Source organism: Denticeps clupeoides, chromosome 12 (assembly GCF_900700375.1).
Source record: "Denticeps clupeoides chromosome 12, fDenClu1.1, whole genome shotgun sequence".
NCBI classification, from domain to species: Eukaryota; Metazoa; Chordata; class Actinopteri; order Clupeiformes; family Denticipitidae; genus Denticeps; species Denticeps clupeoides.
Window position 1 is genome coordinate 21,995,117 of NC_041718.1, and position 23,563 is coordinate 22,018,679.

The 23,563-nt window shown below is 50.1% G+C and overlaps 1 protein-coding gene across 3 annotated transcripts in view; it reads left to right on the plus strand.

Moving 5' to 3' along the window:
• Positions 1–6,165: 6,165 nt before the first annotated feature.
• Positions 6,166–23,563, plus strand: part of LOC114801363 (chemokine-like protein TAFA-1) — a 74,423-nt gene continuing 57,025 nt past the window's right edge. For all 3 annotated transcript variants that reach the window (XR_003751492.1, XR_003751491.1, XM_028999542.1), the window contains exons 1-2: positions 6,166–6,367; positions 7,306–7,441. Coding sequence is in view for 1 of the 3 variants with exons in the window: in XM_028999542.1 (XP_028855375.1) it covers positions 7,318–7,441 (124 nt within the window). In the remaining 2 variants the exon portion in view is untranslated. The remainder of the gene's footprint in view (positions 6,368–7,305; positions 7,442–23,563) is intronic.

Below are 23,563 nucleotides of genomic sequence, written 5' to 3' on the forward strand. Positions count from 1 at the left end.
CAGGCCGCTTGGCTTTAATTGGAAGATTCATAATTTGATCGTGCCGCTCGAACATGATCCCAGAGTGCCTCTATTTTGGGACCCAAACAGCGGGAACATGAGGGTGGTGGGGCCGCAATGTAAATAATGGCCGACCTGGGCTGTCGGGCCGGATATCTGGTTCCCAGCGCTCTCCAGACGGCGGCCAGCTCATTGCCGCTATCTAATGGGACCATTTGCTGGTTGTTTGGACCATAATTCTTCATTAATATGCCCTGATGCACTACAGAATTCGTGTTTAACTTAACTAGGTTGGGCCAAATGTCAAGTGTCATGAACAATTCCATTAGGAATTTGTACAGAATCTTAGAGGGACTTTTTCGCCTGAAATTGTTCCACTTGCCCTTTGCAAGTTCCCATTTGGTGATTTTCAATAACATTGATTATCTGGTGAAAATTGTACAGTGTAAGCACAGTCATTTCTTGCAGTTGATGAGTTGCAAGCAGGAAAATGCAGCAGGGCTGGTGGGGCGTTCCGGCTGCACAGTGGCTAATGGCCGGAGAAAATGTCCAGGCTTGGAAGCAGCTTCTACAGGAGCTATGCGATAGGTGTCATGGCGTCCATGCCTGGAAGTACAGAGCTGCTTCGGTGGTTTTAATGAAGTGGCTCGCGGTTGTCCTCCTGGACCTGGACGTCTGCCGATGGACGTTCTGGCTCAGGGCATTTGCTGTCTCACCAAGATAAAGAGCAGCCTCTCCAGCGAAGGTCCTGCCAGACTTTCCCAGAATCCTCTGGTCCTCAGCCACTGACGGCGGTGTTTCCTGAGATTTTTTACTCCCAGAAATCTCCCTGATCGGCCACCGGCGGACCGGACGCCCTCCATCCGTTTCAAATCGCTTTCACTTAATCAGGTGTGATGAATCGTCATCAAACTTCATAAATGGGAGCGGGCCGCTCGAGTCTCCCGCCATAAAGCCGGAAACACCGGCGCAGCGGGCACTCATCCATTCCGGTGACTGGAGTCCCCCTCCAAATTTATATGCTCCGACCGCGCCGCTCCGGCTCGGCCTCCTGGCCCATTTAGGCTGGGAATTTATGGGCCCGTGGAGGTGAGCGGGACGGGGCGTGGAACGGGGCGTGAGGGAGCGCGCCTGCCTTCAACTCCTGATGGGTTCAGCCTCAGCGGATTCAATCCGCTTTTAAAGATGCAAATAGTCGTACGGTCTCCATCTCCCTCGCTCCACATTTCCACCCACGGCTCCGAGGCCATTACCTTCCCCCACATCCATTTTCCCTCCTTCTTTTCCGGTATTCCTTCAGACTCAGATAAGCACCCTGAGTCACGGCCAGCGCCGCAGTGTATTAATAAAAAGGGAAATTAAATTGCTGCATGGAAACATCAAAACAACAACAAGCCCAAATGGGAAATTGGCGAATCGCATATTCACAACGCGCCGTTTCACGAAAGGTCAAAACGATGGCGAAGCAGCGGAAGCAGCGTGATGCAGGCTTCCAGATTTACATGAACATCCCTCCATCAGTGAACTCTTGTCTCTGTCCAGAAGGTTCCATTTAGAAAAGGTCAGTAGAGTATGCTGGTTTGTGCGAGAATATAAATGTGCATCAATTTAAATAGTATTTAAATCGATGCACATTTCTGATCAATGGCGAGGATGTGACGGAATGGATTTTAAAAAGCAGAAGAGCCCCTCTGCTCATAATGAGCGATTCTCTTATCCACTTATCTGCAGAAACATCTGCGAACGTCCCCACTTTCCATGCGTCCATCCTTCCAGTCCAGATGGTCTTCAGAAACGAGTCGGCGTCAGTGAGGTCCAGTAGGCAAGAGGTGTCAGAAGGCCAGCATTTGGTCAGGTCGTCGGAAATCGAGACGAAAAGAGTGAACGAGGCAAAACATTTTCCAACAAGAAGAAGGCGAGCAGCGACAACGGGGCAAAATTCAATATGGCGGCCGGATGGTTCTACTGGGCGCCCCCTGCAGGCGTGGTCGTGGGGCAGGTGCCCTGACACCGCCATCCTTCTTAGTACTGGGATTTGTACAACATGCAAGTAGACACGTGTAAAGCGAGTAAAAGATGTTCTTCTAGAATGTTCTGATGGAAAGCCCTTCTGCGGTCTTCACGTGGCTCTGCTGAACCGAGCGCTTTAAAAAGCACGCCGCATGCCCGGCTTCGTCTCTGCCGGTTTTTGTTTACTCTGTATTGTGCCGGAGGTCTTTCTCCATCATAACCCCCATTATTATCTGCCTCACTCAACTGGGGAGGAGCGTGGGACAGAGGTCAGGGGTCAAACAATCAGTTCCTAAACCACTCCGGCAAAGAAAAAGCCAAGCTGCAGCCGAGAAGGTCAGACGGAAGACAGGGGACGGTGCCCTCGGCACAACAAGCTCTCTCTATTCACCGTCACCTTGAGAACGCAGCAGAAATCTGACCGCGCTGGAATTGGCCGGACACAATGGCTGGACGGTGAATGGCGGCTGCCCTCGCCGCTCGGCCTCACGACCAAGGACTGCGGACACAGAGGAGAAATAACGGGAAGGAGCTTCATTCACCCTCCCTTCATCCAGCTTTCCACACGACTGCGCTGCTGGATGCGGAATAATTCTGCACAGCAACAGCTGCATAAAAGCTGCATAAAACAGCTGCATAAAAGCATTTCACTGCATATCATGTCATGTATGACTGTGCATGTGACAAAATAAAATTTGAACGTGATATGTTCATATTGCACATGAAGGACCAGGATATGTATTATTTTTTCAATGAAGACGAATAAACACGTAACATTTTATATTTACAGCACAAAGTGACTTACATGAGCGGAGTGGTGTCCTGTCGGTTGAGGAAGCGGACCCGTAATCACATCATCGATGGTAACGTGGTGTAAGCACGGTGTAAGTCACTCTGCCAAATGCCTTAAATGTAAATGTAATCAGAAGGTTGTGGGTTCGAGTCCCGACCCGGCGAGGTGCCACTGACGTCCCTTTAATGAAGGTCCTGTCCCCACACGCTGCTCCCCGGGTGCCTGTCATGGTGCCCACTGCTCACCAAGGGTGATGGTTAAATACAGAGCACACGTTTCACCGTGTCACCGCGTCCTGTGCTGCAGCGTCTCACAATGACGATCACGTCACTTCTACTCCATTCTATTTTTTCTTGCAACATTTCTGGAAGCTGTAAGACTGGACAATTCACAAGAAACCGGTTGTTATTCACGGTGGGTTTCTGGTGCTTCTAATTGCAAAAGTAATTGCACAATTTAGTGTCTTTTGGCCTGGACATGAAGAGCAGTGGGGCTGTGGAACCTTCTCCTGACCAGGATCCAGACCAGTTACTGGCACCATGCAGCGGCGCTGCTAATGGTCCCTTCTTCCCCGTCCTTGTGCTTCCATTCTTCCGTGAGAGGACGCCGCTGAGCCCCTCGTCCCCGGTCCAATCACATCGTGATGAAACTGGACGTTTTTTATGGTTCCACTTGGATCCATTTGCAGCGTGAGAGTCTCTATGAGAATATTCCTGCGCCGCTCAATTACTTTCACTGGTCCCACCAAGACTCTCCGATCCCGGTGCATTACCGGCCCGGAAATCTGACCCACTTCCTCACCTCGTCCTCTTCCTCACCTCGTCTGCATAAAAACACCGTATCCTCCAATGAACCACATTTATTGGAGTAAGTGAGGAAGAGGAGGAGTATGCGTTAATCGGTAATGATTACCGCGCCGCAGCTCAGAACAAGGCGTGTGGAGACAGCGAGATTTATCTCCCGGCTCCAGGCGGCGCTTCTTTATGATTCACAGGCAGAGAAATCACACACACACACGCGCGTGCGCGGCGTACAGATGCGTCGTAAAGTTCCGTCCGGTTCGAGGGCTTTTTATACGAGCGCCAGGAGAGCCATGGATCCTGCATCTGGACCAAACTCCACCACGACGGTGAAGCTGCCAGCTGCTCAGACTTCGCAGTCAAATAAAAAGACAGTCTGAGCCTGGTCCTGCATGGTGATCTGGTGTGGTTCACAACTTCAGAAATGATCTTCTCTGCTCTAGTCTAGCGATCGGTGAGAGTTCTTGCCTGAGTGCAGATGGAGACTTTATTTTCATCTCAACCATACAGAGATCCCACAAGTCCATGTGCACAATGAACAGAGCTGGGACGGTGACCCAGAAGATAGAACGTAGGTCCTGCATCCATGCATTAAAGAGGAAATCTGGGATTGATACCCAGTAAAAGTAGGAGGAGCTGTCCGCGGTGCTGAATCCGGAATCTGTTCAGGGAATTCCTCAATTATCATGGTGGGTTTTTACACTGTACGTTAGAAAGAACAGGACTGTGGACCAACGTGAGAGGAGGCTGGACATTAAAGGCAGGACCTCCAATTACCATCCTGGACCAGTTGGCTCCAGTCCCGGCAACAGATTTCTCACCAGGAAAACAAGTAAAATAAAAGCCCCTCAGCAACACAACCAACTAGTTTATCTTTCAGAAGGACGGTGGCTGGGAGGAACGTCTAATTGGACGCCTCCTCTCATAAATCCTCCTCTGAGGTTTCTAGATTCCTGGAGTTGTTTCAGTTTGGCTTTTAATTCAAGTCCAATGAGGATTAACACACACACACACACACACACACACACACACACACACTACAGACCTATCAATTGTCCTTCTGTTCATTAAAAACCCAAGATTATGAAAAATGAAATAAAAAGTCTAGTATTTGGTAATATAAATCAACATGTTGTTCTCATTTCATGCTGCAGCTTCATGTTGAGCTCATAAGCGAAAATATTAAAACTAAATTCTAATTGTTTGGATTGAAATGGTTCATTAATTATTAGTAATGCATCTTCTCTCGCTGAGCTGCAAATTTGATATTAACGGGTCTGGGTTGTCCAGAGTCTGGACCACTTTACTCTACAATCTTCTGGGCTTTTCACTCCTGGTTTGTTTCCTTGTTAGCAGCTGCTCTCTGGCTGCAGGGACCCGGCAGAGAGAATAAAAAATATCACCCTGCTGCCATCAAGCAGCAATCTATATTTCATACACACAACTAGCCGACACACACACATACACACACACACACACACACACACTCGAATAACACACACAATAACACACACACACACACACACACACACACACACACACACATACACACTCGAATAACACACACAATAACACACACACACACACACACACACACACACATACACACTCGAATAACACACACAATAACACACACACACACACACACACACTCGAATAACACACACAATAACACACACACACACACACACACACATACACACTCGAATAACACACACAATAACACACAACACACACACACACACACACACATACACACTCGAATAACACACACAATAACACACACACACACACACTCGAATAACACACACAATAACACACACACACACACACACATACACACTCGAATAACACACACAATAACACACACACACACACACACACACATGAATAACACACTCACAGATACATACAGACACACACTCAAATAACACACACCATAACACACACTCATACGCTCAAATAACACACACACACACACACACACACACACACTCGAATAACACACACCATAACACAAACACACTCATACACTCAAATAACACACACACACACACACACTCGAATAACACACACCATAACACAAACACACTCATACACTCAAATAACACACATATAGACACACACTCAAATAACACATTCATTAACACAAACACTCACATACTCAAATAACACACACACCATAACACACACACACACACGCACACACACACACATACACTAACACACACTATAACACACACACTTATACACTCAAATAACATACTCACCATAACACCCACACTCTTTCACTCAAATAACACACACAATAACACACACACACACATATACATACAGACACACACTCAAATATCACACACACACCATAACACACACACTCATACACTCAAATAACACACATAATAACACATACACACTCACACAGGAAGTCTGAATTAACAGACAGAGCGAGATCGTGATGTTGGGGGTCTGCAGTGGTGGACAGTCTTCCTTTAAGACATGTGATACCCCCTCTTCCTCCTCCTCCTCCTCCTCCTCCTCCTCCTCTCTCTCTCGCTCCGGTCTTCATACACAGACACGCACGGTGGCGCGCCGCGCGGGGACGCGGATCTTCTCAATGGGACCAGCGCTGAGCAAGTGACCGAGCACCGCGACACACCGCGACACACCGCGACACGGCGTCCGGGACCATGAGTGGATTTTACACGGCGTGCTGAGCGAGGCGGAGGAGCCGAACCCGCGTCCTTCTCACCCGAGATCTCAGGTAAGAAGCCTAGGGAGAGAGGGACAGGGGACAGGGGACAGGGAACTTCCTGCAAGTTTCAGGTGAATTTTCATATAATGCGCCATTATTCAAAAGCAGCTATAAAACACAAGTAGAGGAGAGAAGATCTATCTATCTATCTATCTATCTATCTATCTATCTATCTATCTATCTATCTATCTATCTATCTATCTATCTATCTATCTATCTATCTATCTATCTATCTATCTATCTATCTATCTATCTATCTATCTATCTATCTATCTATCTATCTATCTATCTATCTATCTGTGTAATTACTAGTGGGTCAGGAGACACGGTGTCGTCCCCTGCTTAGATCCAGAAGGAGGTGTTGGTCGCTGTTTGTGGAGATGACTGACCAGGATCGAGAAGGAGTGCAGGGCGTTATTTTACGCTCCTCGTGATCTTGTGAGGTTCCTCCTCATCTCGTTGGTCGAGATGAGGAGGGTGTTGGGTGTAGTAATGTAACAGGTTAAAACCACCATTCTTCTTGAGATGAAGGGGGAGCAGTTGGTGCTCTGGTGGAAGTGATGGCAGAAGACAATTGTTGAAGTCTGGGGAGAAATGTCAGAACATGTCACGATGGAGGGCGCTCTGCATCCATTACACAGACGCTTCTGACACAGAGACCATTCTTCTGAACGTCATGGCTTTATGGACGCCTTCAGCTGCTTCCACAGTTTATTCTCAGGTGACACAAAGACCATCAACGTTGAGCAAGACCTCCTGGCACAAAATGATGGATGAACCACAGGGCTTTTCATCATGGTGAGATGGCCAAGCATCTCAGGGGAAGGAGTTCATTCTTTTACCGATATGATTTTTTGGTGGAACGGGTGATAATATCCTGATTTATACCACACTTGCTGGGACAGAGATGATGAGTAAATGTGTGTATGTGAACTCTCCTGTTGTAGAGCCAGCCTGCCATGTCCTGGTTCGTATGCCTGTGGATTAGCCTGAGCCTCTTGCTTCTGTGCCAGGCCACCCTGTATGAGACCATCCAGCAGCACCACGTCACCGGGCCGGGACGGAACCCCCTTCAGATCCTCGGTGAGTCGCTTCTTCCTTGCACCCTGCATGCCTGTTGTGATGCGGACCTTCGAGTCCAGGGACTGGGAAGGACCGGGCAGGCCGCTGTGGCGTGCAGGTCCAGGGATCTTCGAGTCCAGGGACTGGTAAGGACCGGGCAGGCCGCTGTGGCGTGCAGGTCCAGGGACCTTCGAGTCCTGGGACTGGGAAGGACCGGGCAGGCCGCTGTGGCGTGCAGGTCCAGGGACCTTCGAGTCCAGGGACTGGTAAGGACCAGGCAGGCCGCTGTGGCGTGCAGGTCCAGGGACCTTCGAGTCCAGGGACTGGGAAGGACCGGGCAGGCCGCTGTGGCTCAGATGGGAAATGACAATTATCTTTAACTTCATTCTCGGCGGAGGCGTCTGGTTCCACTCTGAGGGCCAGAAGGACGTGAAGGTGTCTGACGGTGCGGCATTATGCCATCCCAGGATGCTGCAGTTTTAAAACAGGGCTTCCAGGTTTTATTCATGCGGTTTTTACATTTCTGGACGAGTAGAGTCAGGCGTGTTTCTGGTGACGGAAGTGACCGTTTCGTACGTTTCCACAGTTTCATGTGGTGTTGTATGTGCTCAAAGATCATATTCATATATTCATCCTGCCATCTCAGGATTTCACCATTTTACAAACTTTATAAAGACGGTGAGGGTCCAGGTGATGGTCCATGTGAAGGTCCATGTGAAGAATTCAGTTCCATTCAGTTCCATTCAATGGAAAATACAGTCATGCCAGTTATTTCTATTCAGCTCCACTCTAGATAATTCCGTAACTCGCTAATCAAACATTTCCCTTTTCAAGAAATACTCATGAATAAAGTGTTTAAATATTCATGTTCCTTGCTGAAGAATGAAGACTTTTCCTACGAGAAATGAAGTTCTCGCTCCCGAAGCAGACGCCACGCCCAGTCGGAGCCGAGTTCTCGGAACCGGAATACTGCCGTGAATATTTGAATTGGAATTGATTTTATAATTTGAGGATCATCTCTGGTTTCACAATGCAGACCTTGTGGTATAAATAGCCGTGCGCTGCCTGGAGAGTGAGATCTCACATCTAGAAGAAGGAGGAGGAGGAGGAGGAGAGAAGAGAAGAGAGCCTTTCGCCCACAGCGCTTCTCATTCGGCAATCAAAGCCTATTAAAATGAGCAATGGCCATTAAAAATGAGGAATGCTAAATGGGCGTTGAGCATAATGCATTATGAATATGTGCCATCATTTATTTAACAGGGAGATGCCCACGTTATATGATGGCGTTTATTATGCTCTTCGCTGGTCGCTTCGTCGGTGGAATCTGCAACCCGGAACACGTGTAATCCTCTGGCCGATTCCGTGGGAGAGACCGGCTTACATCCCGGCACGCCGGCTGAAGACTGTTCATCACCTCCTCCCATGAGCCTCCGCTGCGCCGGGCCGCTCGGCCTGCCACACTCGGCCAAGATTGATGATGTCCAGACTCTGGCCAGACAATTCGGGTCTCTCAAGAAATAATCCACTGCGCTGACGGACGAGTGGAAAGAGGCGAAACTCAGCCTCCTCATGTTATTTTATCTGGTGCCGAGGTCGGGGTGCAGTTTTTAGAGGGAGCTCGGGGGTCCAGGCGCCGCGTCCCGCTTGTTGCTGTGTTGACATGCTGCTCGATGGACGAAAGGTTATTTTCCGGCTGCTGGCCGAAGATCCAGTCATTTGAACAATTTACAACGTGAACTTGCAGTGATTAATCGTCCTCTGACTGGTTTCATATCAGCTCTAATTGGACTTCTGAGCAGAGCACCACAGAATGGAGGGAAATCCGGTTCCATTCACTCCGCCATTTTATTTTAGACGTTTGGCATAATCAGACCTGCTGGATGTTGCATGAAATCATTTTTGGCAAATGTTTTGTGTAAATAGGAGCCATTTTTGGTCGTTTCTATTAGTGTCGTGCCTCAAGTGTAATTTAGTTGAATTGATCTAATTGCCCTTTACTACGAGTGTCGGAGAGCTGCTCTACCGTCTAACGTGTTGCAAGATGGAAATGCAAGAAGGAAGGAGACAGAGCCGCTTACTTACCGCCCATAGTGCATTAGTATTTCATTCTATTGATTGTTAATTATTGTATGAATAATTTCAGATTTCAGCTCCCTGATCAATGAGGTTCCACGTTCTTCTAACATCGATGTTAGCAGCCAAATGGTAGAAGTGCAGTAATCGGATGTAATCTGATTGATTTCACACTGACTTTTTAATTGTGCAAATGAATTAGAAGTTGAATTGATGACAGGAACCGAATGTAATTAAACCCGCCCCATTAAGTGGGCGGTAGTAATCAGTTGCGGGTGTAATTGGATGAAACGAAGGGATCCAGACAGGTAGCCTGGCCAGGATTCAGAGATTTATCATTTAAAAAAAAAATAAAAATGGTCCGGAGCATGAAATGGTGTTGGGCTCTAAACGAGACTCGACCAGCCGCTCCAAAAACTCCTTCTCTACAGGCTTTCCAGGCTTAATGGAATGTAATTGACTGGTGATGTAAATCAAACACAATGTGGCACAAATGTAATTAGGAACATTTATTAAAAAAAATAAAAATAGGGCTCTGAGGCATGGACCTTAATCTGGTTCTACATTTTGTTCTAATTGCTCTGAAGACTGTGAAGGCCTCACTGGTGAAGTTGTTCCTCGTCCAGCTGCTCTGGTTCGCCTTTTCCCTCTTCTTTCTGTCTCCCTCCTTTTTTCTCAATTTCCTGGTCTCCATCGGGCCCTTGGACGATTTGTCATGGATCAGATGAGACAATTTGTCATGGATTAGTGCACTTAAATGTCTGTGTGATAGTGGAAGCAGCCAGTGGAAAAGCCGAAGAATCCTATTACGGTGCTTTTTATGGCGTTTTGGGGGGATGGGCGCCTCATGTGTTCATCACTTGCTGCACGTATCTGCTGATTCACCAGGAGAAGAAAACTGGAATATTCATCTTCTGTGTATTTGTATTCTTTTCAAATGATCATTTTTATGAATGAAGTTTTAACTCCATTTTTGGTTATGGTTCTTCCGACACTCGTCTCCAGACGCCACTGAGACTGCGGAACATCAGATTCCGATCTGCTCCGTCGGATAATTGTTCCGGTCGGGAGCCTGACCGCAGCCCATCACAACACGTTTATTCATACGTCTAAATTCCACTAGTGGATGAGGACACCTCACGTCCAGCATCTGCTCAGAGTCAAAGGAATGATTAAACAGGCCATATTTACACCGTTCTGCACGTATCTCATTCCATAAGATCGACAGCATCGACCGCCGAGATTTTATTTATTGTTAATGTTGATTAATCAACCATGTTGTATAGAAGCTGAAAAATGACATTTTCTGCACGCTGATATTACACGCTACCAGACTCTCTCCTGGCCTTGTACCTGATGCCGCTGTTTGGTGTCCTGACGTGGTCGTTTTGGAGCCGCAGCGAACGTAACGATTTTAATAAAACGCCCGCGGTCCTTTTTTCCGTAATTACTGTCAGTGCCGGGGACATGAAAAGATGACGCGCGTCTGGACTCCGTATTGATTAGTCCCAGCGTGTCACCGCTGCAATATTTAAAGTCCAGATCTGCGATTGGTCTGGAGACCCCGTCTCTGGTTATGAGTCCTGCTGTCCTGGAGAGTTTGACAATAAAAATAACATGGAAGCGAAGGTGAGAGAAATATTCCTTCATCCTGTCATGGAGAGTGAGTGAGACGGAGGACAATGGCCCAATTTGTCATTTCTGATCGAAGTGACATCATGAGTAACTTCTATCTATCATATCTCCACCGACCAGGTACTTTGTTGGCTGAAGTTGTATGAAACTGTAAAAGCTATCTTAAAAAGAAGGCAAGCAGCATATATACCAATATAATACAAATATAATGCAAAATATGATATAAAATTCAAATTAAAGGCTGAGGTAGAACCCTTTACTGCACATGAAAAAGATATTGAGTTGGAGGTGGTAGAATGTAGTACAGGACGATTCTTCTTAAAAACTCCATCCCATTTTTAATCAACACAATATGATTATGAATCCATATTTTAATGGACGTGCGGGAAGCTCGTAGTTACAGAAATGTAGGAATTTACAGAATTTTTACAGAATTGACAGCATTTACCAGACGCCCTTATCCAGAGCGACTTACAGTCAGTAGTTACAGGGACAGTCCCCCCCTGGAGACACTCAGGGTTAAGTGTCCTGCTCAGGGACATGATGGTAGTAAGTGGGGTTTGAACCTGGGCCACTACCACCCCTACGTTGTAGGAATACAACGTTCAGTCACTTCCTGCAGAAATGTCCACACGAGAAAGACTTGATGGACGAAGTGACTCGAGGTGTCCCGCCAGGTCTGAGCGGAGGAGGGACGAGCGGCAGGCACGGCAGGAGCCGGGTGACAGTTCGGCGCGTGCAACACGAACCCCTCGTTAGAGAGGTGGCACGTTCCCGTCCCCTGACGGGCCGTCTCGCCTGGCCTCCGACGCGCCGGTGACATGCACTGTGACGCCGCGTTTGAGGGTGAGCGGGGACTTGGGGTGCCGCGCCGTACCCGCCGTGGGCTGACATTCCTCAGCAGTGCAGTGCGGCGTGTATGTAGGTATGTAGCTGCAGTTCCTGGTTAAACAGGAACTTCCCGGCAGGTAGAACTTCCCATAAAAAACATTCGTGCGGCATGTTTGGTTTGTCTGATTTGGAAATTGGACGGTTTTAGTTCGTATTTTTTGGTATTTTTGGCTCTTTGGTGTTCGCCGTATCTCATCATCAAATGGCCGGTTGGTGAGAAGCTCCTCTCCAGCGCTGGATGGAGGGATAATGAACAGGCACCTTGCTGCTCATTCATGGCCGTATTAAATACGGTTTAAATACGTTTATTTACGATGCTCACTTGACGGGATTCTGGCGGTATGAGAGAGTGGATGGGGACCCTGCTGATGGGGACATCAGGCCATCCATCATGATCTGTGGCCATCATCGGTGCTCCAGACAGATGGTGTCCATTTGAAGTAGGGGTGGCGGTAACGCTGTCACCGGGCCACCAGGAGCTGTGACTGACAGCCACTCCAGCCGTAAACGCGTTAACCTTTGGAAAAGGACCCACTGTGTCCTGTGGACGTTTGCAAGGTATAAACATGGGCTTGACCTTTGACCTCTCAACTTCCTGGAGGGTTGACCACTGGATGTGAAGAGAAGAAGCTCTTCTGACCATACGAGACACATGGCATCAGCAGAGGATCTTCACCTCCCGTTTCACTGGGGGGACGCGTCAGAAAAGGACGTCTCCGTCCCGTAGGTTAAAAAAGACATTTCACCCCGAGCATCAGACGGAAAGCGGCGTGCGTCGGCGGGGATAAATCATCACATTAGCTGAGTAATGGGGCGACATAAAGCGCGGTTCCGCGGCGGCGACGCCCGTCCTCGCTACTCTGGATATTACTGACCATAAAAACGTCTTTTATCAGACTTCCGGTCGGCAGCATGGCGGCTTCATCTGCTAATGAGGTGGAGATGAATAACGAGACCTTGAATGATCTGGAACGTGGAATCAGGAGGAGCGCGGTATTCTGTACAGCGCCGGGCCTGGACATTTATCATAAATAACGATGCAACCAGCACGTGCGCGGTGATGTAGGGCTGGTCCACAGCAGGACGTCTCACGGGAACCTTACAGACTTCTCGTCGTGTTTCATGTTTGACTTGTGGTTGGTCTGGAACCGTCATCTTCTACCTTCATGCTGCCAGGTTCTCCTGCCTTTATCCTGGCCTCATCAAGGGAAAAAGGAAGTCTTTCATGGTGCGGATGACTTAGATTTCCACATAAACCAATGACTGACTTTCTTATCAGGCATCAGCAGAGGAGCTAGAAAAGTCCATCTGCTCATGAATAATATTTATCATGATTCCATTTTTTAATGTTGCCTTCAGGAATGACTTCTGAGTGGCGTTGGGAGAGCGTGTAATGAAAGGGGGAGAATACACTGAGTCTGGACGAAGGGAAGACAGTGTGTTGGACTTTGTTGGAATTGAGTTCTGTGTACGAGAGAAACGTGTTTTCTGCTTTTGCAAAATTGACTCTTGTCTTCACATCTTTGTCTCACAAGACGCGCCACCCCTCCCTGTGCAGGTAAACGGGGAACGGAAAGAACGTCTTGGTCTCCACAGCCACCGGCAGTCTGGTAGTAACCTGCAGACGACAAACCCAGTAAAAAACGGGACAAGAACCTGGAATGCTGGGACGGGGACGGTTATTTCTGCCCGCCAGCTGCGAGTGGAAACCTCAGTAGGTTCTAGAAGAACCTGGAATGCTGGGACGGGGACGGTTATTTCTGCCCACCAGCTGCCAGTGGAAACCTCGGTAGGTTTTAGAAGAACCTGGAATGCTGGGACGGGGACGGTTATTTCTGCCCGCCAGCTGCCAGTGGAAACCTCGGTAGGTTCTAGAAGAACCTGGAATGCTGGGACGGGGACGATTATTTCTGCCCGCCAGCTGCCAGTGGAAACCTCGGTAGGTTCTAGAAGAACCTGGAATGCTGGGACGGGGACGGTTATTTCTGCCCGCCAGCTGCCAGTGGAAACCTCGGTAGGTTCTAGAAGAACCTGGAATGCTGGGACGGGGACGGTTATTTCTGCCCGCCAGCTGCCAGTGGAAACCTCAGTAGGTTTTAGAAGAACCTGGAATGCTGGGACGGGGACGGTTATTTCTGCCCACCAGCTGCCAGTGGAAACCTCGGTAGGTTTTAGAAGAACCTGGAATGCTGGGACGGGGACGGTTATTTCTGCCCACCAGCTGCCAGTGGAAACCTCGGTAGGTTTTAGAAGAACCTGGAATGCTGGGACGGGGACGGTTATTTCTGCCCGCCAGCTGCCAGTGGAAACCTCGGTAGGTTCTGGAAGAACCTGGAATGCTGGGACGGGGACGGTTATTTCTGCCCGCCAGCTGCGAGTGGAAACCTCGGTAGGTTCTGGAAGAACCTGGAATGCTGGGACGGGGACGGTTATTTCTGCCCGCCAGCTGCGAGTGGAAACCTCAGTAGGTTTTAGAAGAACCTGGAATGCTGGGACGGGGACGGTTATTTCTGCCCGCCAGCTGCGAGTGGAAACCTCGGTAGGTTCTGGAAGAACCTGGAATGCTGGGACGGGGACGGTTATTTCTGCCCGCCAGCTGCGAGTGGAAACCTCGGTAGGTTCTGGAAGAACCTGGAATGCTGGGACGGGGACGGTTATTTCTGCCCACCAGCTGCCAGTGGAAACCTCGGTAGGTTTTAGAAGAACCTGGAATGCTGGGACGGGGACGGTTATTTCTGCCCGCCAGCTGCCAGTGGAAACCTCGGTAGGTTCTAGAAGAACCTGGAATGCTGGGACGGGGACGGTTATTTCTGGGGTGCCGTTGTAATCCCCAGAGATTATGGAGGGGCTATTACATTCAGGCTGGTAATGTCCCTGTCCTTCTCCGAGTTGAACAGTCGGTGGTGAGGGGACACGCCTGTGGGTGTCAGAGTCCATCACGGGGAACCAAGGAGTCGCCCCATAAACGATTGAGACCATCCTTCCCTCCCGGCATGTCTCTATTCATTTGTCTCCATTTATTTCTTGTTCCTCCATCTGTTTAACTTCCTGCTTCCATTTCCTGTTCCCCTTATCTCCCTGTCTTTCTGCTTGTCGCTCGAGTCCCCCTCGCCGGAATCTGTCCTGCTGTTGTGTGGTAAATTCCATTCGCTGATATGCAGATATGATGCTGTATGAATTTGACTTCTGATGTCGTATGTCATCTTTTGATCTTTGTCACATGTAACACACAGTGACACGGTGACACGGTGAGACGTGTCCTCTGTATTTAACCGTCACCCTTGGTGAGCAGTGGGCATGACAGGCGCCCGGGGAGCAGCGTGTGGGGACGGGACCTTCATCAAGGGGACCTCAGTGGCACCGTGGCGGGTCGGGAGTCGAACCCGCAACCCTCTGATTTTCCTTACCCCCCTGAGGCTCGGCGTGGTACTTCCTCCATGCTGGGTGTCGGTGGGTGGTCAGTGTGGGGTACGATTGGGGACGAGGCAGGACACCGACTCGGGTGAAATGTATTCCGTGGGATCAGTGGTTTTAGACATGACATATCGTCCCTGTCCACACCTCTCCATGGATGGGACCAAATCCATCTGCAGGCTTCATGCAGAGATGGACAAAATGGTGTCCATGTGGGGAGACGTGAACAGGCGTTTTCGGGGTGATTTCTGTTGACCACCAGGCAGCTGAAATGGTCCAGAATGATGGACGGATTGATTTTGAACCCGTCTATCCAGATCCAGGAAACGTAGAAGTCCTGGTAGAAGTCCTGGTAGCCACGGTGAAATGACGGTGAACCTACGTTATGCGGGAAGAAGGCGAGACGTCGTGTTTCCGTTGCAGGCTGCACACTTTGTGGACTCTGGGGTAAATATCGGCGTTTCGAGGTGAGAAAGGTGGAGCCGCATGAACCAGCATCATAGGTCACATCGTCCCCGTCATTACACGCGACCGGTGTCCCGCGATGAGAGGTTCGACAGGCGGCCAATCCCACGAGGCACCACAGCGTTTAATGGCGGCGTATCGGCGGGATAATGAAAGCCAGGATCCGAGGAGGGTGGAGAGTCGGGTTTTGATCTTCTACCTCCTACCCCCAACTTCTCCCCAAAAAGCCCCTTTCATGTGGTGACCTGGCACGTGACCCGGCAGAGGGGACACAGTGGAGGAGACCAGATCACCGCCTACGTGTCCCTCAGACAGCAGACAGTGTCTCTGTTTACAGGATTCTCTCGCTGGTTGTAATTTAGGGTGTTCAGATGCTTTGTTTTGCAGAACTGTCTGAAGGTCGCGCGTTATCACAAAAACTCGCTGATGGTGGAAAACTCGGCAAAACTCGTCAGAGTAAAAGCGCCTGGTCCTCTAACCCACATTAACGCGGGAGAGACGAACCGCCGGAACTCCCGTCTTCACCCAGCCAGGCCGGATACGGTGGATTAGACTCGGGCGGCCATGCCGGGCGCGGTCATGCCGGGCGCGGTCATGCCGGGCGCGGTCATGCCGGGCGCGGTCATGCCGGGCGCGGTCATGCCGGGCGCGGTCATGCCGGGCGCGGTCGCGCACGTCTCATTTACATGTTTGTACTGGAGTGCGGTTCCGATACGCCGCCGTAATCTCCCTCATTAACGCGCATGTGTTTGAGCGGCGGCCTGAACGCAGATGGACCTGCGTCCAGAGGGACCTGCTTGTCCAAACATGGACACCGCCGCTCTATTTACACACACACACACACACACACACAACACACACACACACCCAACACACACACACGCACAAGCACACACACACACACACACCCAACACACACGCACACACATGCACACACACACCCTACACACACACACGCACAAGCACACACACACACTCACACATGCACACACACACACAACACACACACGCACACACACTCACACATGCACACACACACACAACACACATGCGCGCACACACACTCACACACGCACACACACACACGCACAAACACACACACACACCCAACACACACACAGACACACAACACACACACCCAACACACACACACACAAACACGCTCACACACACAGGCACACACACTCACACACACACACCTCACACACACACAACACACACACTCACACACACACACATACAACACTCGCGCACACACACACACAACACTCGCACACACAACACACATAAACACACTCACACACACACACAACACTCACACACAAACACATACACACACACACTCACATTCTTTTATTTCTTCTTAATTCCAGTCATAACCCATCTGTGGGCGGGGCTTCATGCGTCTTTTAAAAACGCATCCATCAGTCAGGAAATCAAACATGAAAATGTTCCCGTGGAGACAGCTTCTCCCCAGCAGCAGAAAGGTCATCGCACGGAGAATATATCGACACAGATATCTCCTCGGGCGACAGAGGCCACTTTTTATCTCCACAAACCCACACTGTGTGAGGACTAATGAAGATGGATTCAGTGTATTATGGAGATAATGACTTTCGGGGACAAATAAATCCTGGCAAGGCTGCGGCTGGCTGGAAGAGGGACACGCCTCTTGTCGTGTGATGTCATGGAGCTGGTGGCCAGAGTGAGGGGAGATGAGGTCGTGGTGGAGCACAATGGTGGCTATTTACTGCCATGGATTTGGTTCATCCACAGTAAATATTCTTCTCTTCTTTTCCTCCTTTTCCTCCCCTTTTCTAGTTGTTTCTCTTTCATCTTCCTCACACACACACACGCACACACACACACACACACACACACACACACACACACGCACACACACGCACACACACACACACACACACACACACACACACACACACACTTCAGAAACCAGTGGGATGTCTTGCTTTTGCTGAGAGTGTGATGATTCTGTGGCTTCAGAGCACAGTTACATGACTGCGATGGTGGCCGCTGCGAATAGCAGTCATGGTGGTCTGGTGGTCCTGATAAACCTGGTAGTCTGGTGGTCCTGGTTGTCCTTGTCATCCTGGTGGTCTGGTGGACCTGATAAATCTGGTGGCCTGATGGTCCTGGTTGTCCTTGTCATCCTGGTGGTCTGGTGGACCTACTGGGTACTGGTGGTCTGGTGGTCCTGGTTGTCCTTGTCGTCCTGGTGGTCTGGTGGACCTGATAAACCTGGTAGTCTGGTGGTCCTGGTTGTTCTTGTGGTCTGGTGGACCTGGTGGTCTGGAGGTCCTGGTTGTCCTTGTCGTCCTGGTGGTCTGGTGGACCTGATAAATCTGGTGGCCTGATGGTCCTGGTTGTCCTTGTCATCCTGGTGGTGTGGTGGACCTGATAAACCTGGTAGTCTGGTGGTCCTGGTTGTTCTTGTGGTCTGGTGGACCTGGTGGTCTGGAGGTCCTGGTGGCCCTCTCATGATCTCCCGCTGTGCTGTGCCACTGTAATGATGCTAATGTGATTGGGCAGAAGAAAATCTCAATTCTTCTTAAAAAGTAAAGGCGATCTGCGGGCGTGCCCAGAGCGTGTATGTTAGCGCCCCCTGCGAGCGCGCCGCCCCCTCTCGTCTCTCCTCGCCGCGGGAGGTTGGTGATGGGGAGTGACGTGTCCCGCCGTCCCCCGCCGTCCCCCACCGTCCCCCAGCCTCCGGACAGATGGAGCCTGCCACAACTGCCCGGCCATGAGATGTGGTGGCGAGCGCCTCGGGCCTTCGAGTGACATCGGGGTCTGCAGATCTCCAAACAGCCTGACCTCACAGGGGACCTCAGCCGGATGTTCTTATGCTCCACGTACTGCTCTCCTTCAGAGAATGTTCCTCCTCGTTTCTTCTGGACGCATGTTGACTTTATATGAAACGATGGCGATGCCAACGTGCAAAACGTGGGCTGCCGCGCCCGTGCTGGAGAGGAAGGGGACACGGGGACTAATGGGGATGAATGGCCTGTCAGGCCGGCCCTCTCCATCTCGCGCACCTGGGGTCTGCCAGCGGTTCCATCTGCCCATCAGCAGCTCGCCAAGCAAGCAGCACATCACAGCGCATCGTCCGGTCCTTCTAGCAGCAGATGAAGTTAAACGCCTCCAGAGATCTGAACATGGTGGAGATAATGTCCACTAATTACCTCGCGCGAGGCGAGAGACGCGGACATCCGTCGCTCACTTCCCTGCGTTGGGCACCGCGCTTCATACCAGAAAGGACCGTAACGTGTGGTGGACCTCCACCACCTTCCTTTACCCGATTACGTCTCCAACATTTCTACAACGGACGGTGGGGACCGCGAGACAGGCGCCGCTGCTGCTGCTGGTGGGATCTACTCCACACTTCAGCCCCGTGATATTTAGCGGTCCCACGAGGGGCACGATTTCTCCGTACAGTTTCATCACGTATTGGATGGTACCGTTATAGATGCCGCTCCCAGAGGCCCGGTTCTTCTGGTCAGGCAGGAGAGGAATCCTGGGAATCGTTAGGAAACCAGACCCCTTCACTTCATCCCAAATCGATGCGCGGAGCTGCCTGCACAGAACGCTCCGGATAAACCCATCGCGGCCCCATCTGTCACAGTCTCATCACACGAACCCGCCATCCCGTAATCTGAGCAGCGCTTCCGCACATCGGAAACCTTCACCTCGTCCAACCAGCGGGACAGCACCACGTCCGACAGACAGAACTACTGTCAATATTGTCCCGGTCGGTGGCGGCCCACTTCCTGCCTCGCTGCAGATAACGCACGTTAAACATGGCCACATTATATCAGGCCCACGACGTCACAAGAAGACGTTCCTCAGGACCATGCCAGCGTCTCGGAGGAGGTCCTCGGGTGCGGCATCATTAACAGGGTGGGCGTGGTGCTTCACGCGCAGTGTGTGTGTGTGTGTGTGTGTGTGTGTGTGTGTGAGAAGGACTGTAGCCATGATTCCATATGATGCTTTTATCGTTTTATTAGTTCAGTCATCAGACACGAGACTTCTGACGCGGCGGGAGAGACGTCTACACACACACACATACACACACATACACACACACATACACACATACACACACACTCTCACACACACATACACACACTCACACACACACACACTCTCACACACACATACACACATACACACACACTCTCACACACACATACACACACTCACACACACACACACACACACACACACTCTCACACACACATACACACACACTCACACACACATGCACACATACACACACTCTCACACACACATACACACACACTCACACACACATACACACACATACACACACACTCTCACACACACATACACACACACTCTCACACACACATACACACACACTCACACACACATACACACACATACACACACACTCTCACACACACATACACACACACTCTCACACACACATACACACACACTCACACACATACACACACACTCTCACACACACATACACACACTCTCACACACACATACGGGGCAGTGGTGGCCTAGCGGTTAAGGAAGTGCCCCCCCGTAATCAGAAGGTTGCTGGTTCGAATCCCGATCCGTCAAGGTACCACTGAGGTGCCACTGAGCAAAGCACCGTCCCCACACACTGCTCCCCGGGCGCCTGTCATGGTGCCCACTGCTCACCAAGGGTGATGGGATAAATGCAGAGGACAAATTTCACTGTGTGCACCGTGTGCTGTGCTGCTGTGTATCACATGTGACAATCACTTCACTTTAAAACTTTAACTTTAACATACACACACACTCACACATACACACACACTCTCACAAGCACATACACACACACACATACACACACACACTCTCACACACACAAACAATCTACATTTTTTTCGGAATGCAATTGTCAGATTGGCATTAATTGTGTCTGATCTTCCCATCATGCATCGGGCTGCATTAACGCTGTGTGTATCGGCGCCCGGAGGACAATCTGTTGTGACTTTAGCGTTGCATAAATTTGGCCGCAGTCGGACAGGATCATTTCAGCGTTTAGCGGCGATACGCAGGCGGGTGCCGGCGAGGCAAAATACCCTCCTGCCAAGAGCCTCGCGGCGGATGCGGGCGCGGCAATTTATTATAACAGATCAGCTTGTCAGAGAAAAATACGGAAAAGCGTAGAAAGTTGCCCTGATTAGAAAAGCGCAGCTTCTCTGTCTGTTCGGAGATGTGGATTCTGTGTTTATGGAGATTTCGGTTAGAGGGATGGATGGATGGATGGATGGATGGATGGATGGATGGATGGATGGATGGGGGGTGACGTCCAGGTCGACAATTACAATCCGGTTCCGTGCGGTGCGATTCCGGCGTGTACAAGACATCCATCTTCCGTCTGGGCGTCGCCGCTGCTAAATGGGAATAAATGGTCGTGATATTTGTCACAGATTACATGCATTACGCCAAAATATCAGGTTGCATTACGGCACGTCGTAAAGCTGAAGATGCGACCTGGAGTGTGGACAGAGACGGAATGACGTGAACGGAGCTTCTACACCCACATCAGCTGAAGAACATAAATATAAGTTCGTAATGAGGGTTTATAAAAAGCGTCTTTTCTTGGACAATGGAGAGTAAACACTGTTTGTCTGCTTCTGACCTCCATTTCAGGTTCCCTGGTACGTTCCCCACACACACTTTACTTCCCTCGCTCGGAACAGAGAGACGTTGTGTGGAGCACGAAATGAAATAACTTATTTATACCAGGATGGGAGACAGTGGGGGCTGAAAACAGGACAAGGACAGGTGGACCAGCGAAGTGAAGCTTCTATGAAACAGCTGCTTCAGCCGTGACTCGGCCGCTGTGGCTCGCTTGATGCTAGCATCTCTGGACATTCTCCCAAGCCCCAGATCCATGCCATTTATCTCCCTAGCACTACGTCCATGTTGTACCTCCTACACCCGCCGCTCCTGCATCATGCATTATTTGGTGCTCCACGTTGACGACCTTACATGGTGTTACTGGCTCGAAGCTGCCTTGTTTCAACACCTAGTTCCACAAGACCACTGGACCACTGGACTGCTCTTCAGATGAGATGGTGGTGGTGTGTGGTGAAAGTTCTTGAGGGGAACGCCTCTCATGTGGAGGATGTTTAGCTGTCAGGAACCCCCCTTCATGTAAAGCACTTTGGGTGAAACTGACCTAAACAGCTGAAGGTTTAGATGTTTGCTGGATGCTCCACCCCTGGCTTTTCATATCTGATGTCCGTGTTTCGGAGCGCTGCCGCCCTCAACATTCGTACGTTCAGCTCCTCTGCTGCTGCTGCTGCTCCACAGAGGAGGATGGGGCAGCATCGTAAGTGACTCGGAGCCTCTTTGTTTAAACGGCGTCTATCTTGTCACTCTTGTGGAAGAACGCGGCTCCCTCGCGTCTCCTGACCGAGTCTGTCTGAAGGTAAATGATGAACACACGCGCTCTGGCGTTACGTTCATGTACGCGGCGGGACCGTCACGTCACACTTCTCCATTCAAACGTAATTAAAGCCACTTCTGGCTAGAAGATGGACGTTAACCTCTGAATTCCTTTACGGATTCCGGATTATTCCCACGTTCCTCCTCCTGACAGATGGTCGGTCTGATGTTGACATATGAAGCTTCAATTTTTGTAAGATAACTGATTCCCAGGCTCAGCTGGATTCCCAGGAATTTCCTGAATGCAGGAGCTGCTGTGAGCTGCTTTGAGGTGGAACATACGGTTGTCAGTAAACTTCAACCTGCTGGAATTCATTCCAAACTGGCAGAGATGGTATATTGGCACAAATGACCTGGTTGGAACTGGTTTCTTCTCCAACACCTTGTTGAGGAATGGTCTTGTTTGGACTGTGAACGTCTCCGATTTTCTGGAACGTTCTCAGGGGGTGAGGTCAGGGGAGCAGGACAGGGATTAGAGTTGAGGGACCTGTCTGTCATCCAGACATCCAGAGATGGAGATCCAGCTGGCAAGGACAGCCCAGGGTCAACACTCATTTTTCAGCTTAAGCTGCATTAATGGGGGGCTGCAGAGGGACCATGATGGGACAATTTGTGCTAAAAGAGCCTCACGCCTCTTCTCCGGGGCGCATGGAATCATGATTCAGAGCACACCTTCCACATCCACTGAGGCGAAGTGCAAATAGACCTGTTCTCCTGGAAGCCCGGTGATCCAGAACCGTGTGCTCTGTGTTCAGGTGAAGTGGAACATCTGATCAGTTCATATATAAACACGGCTCACCTCAGATACACGAAATCAGGAGGATTAAAGCGTGATCGCTAATTCAGATTTTATCTCAAGTCAGATACATATACACTTCTGTAAAGGAAGCCAACGAGGAAGTGGCTCGGAAGAAGAGCCACGTTTTCAGGCTTCATAGAAAAGCTGTCAGACTGTAATGGAAAATGCCAAGTGGTGTAACGATCGCATTTCCGGAGCCACGCCGAAAAAAGCGAGGTCGCCGGGCGGAGCAAAAAGCAGACAACATATCACTGACGCTGTCAAACCTCTCTCTCTCTCCCTGTCTTTGTCTCTCTCTCTCCCTCTCTGTCTCTCTCTTTGTCTCTCTCTCTCTCTGTCTCTCTCTCTCCCCTTCTCCCTCTGTCTCTCTCTTTGTCTCTCTCTCCCTC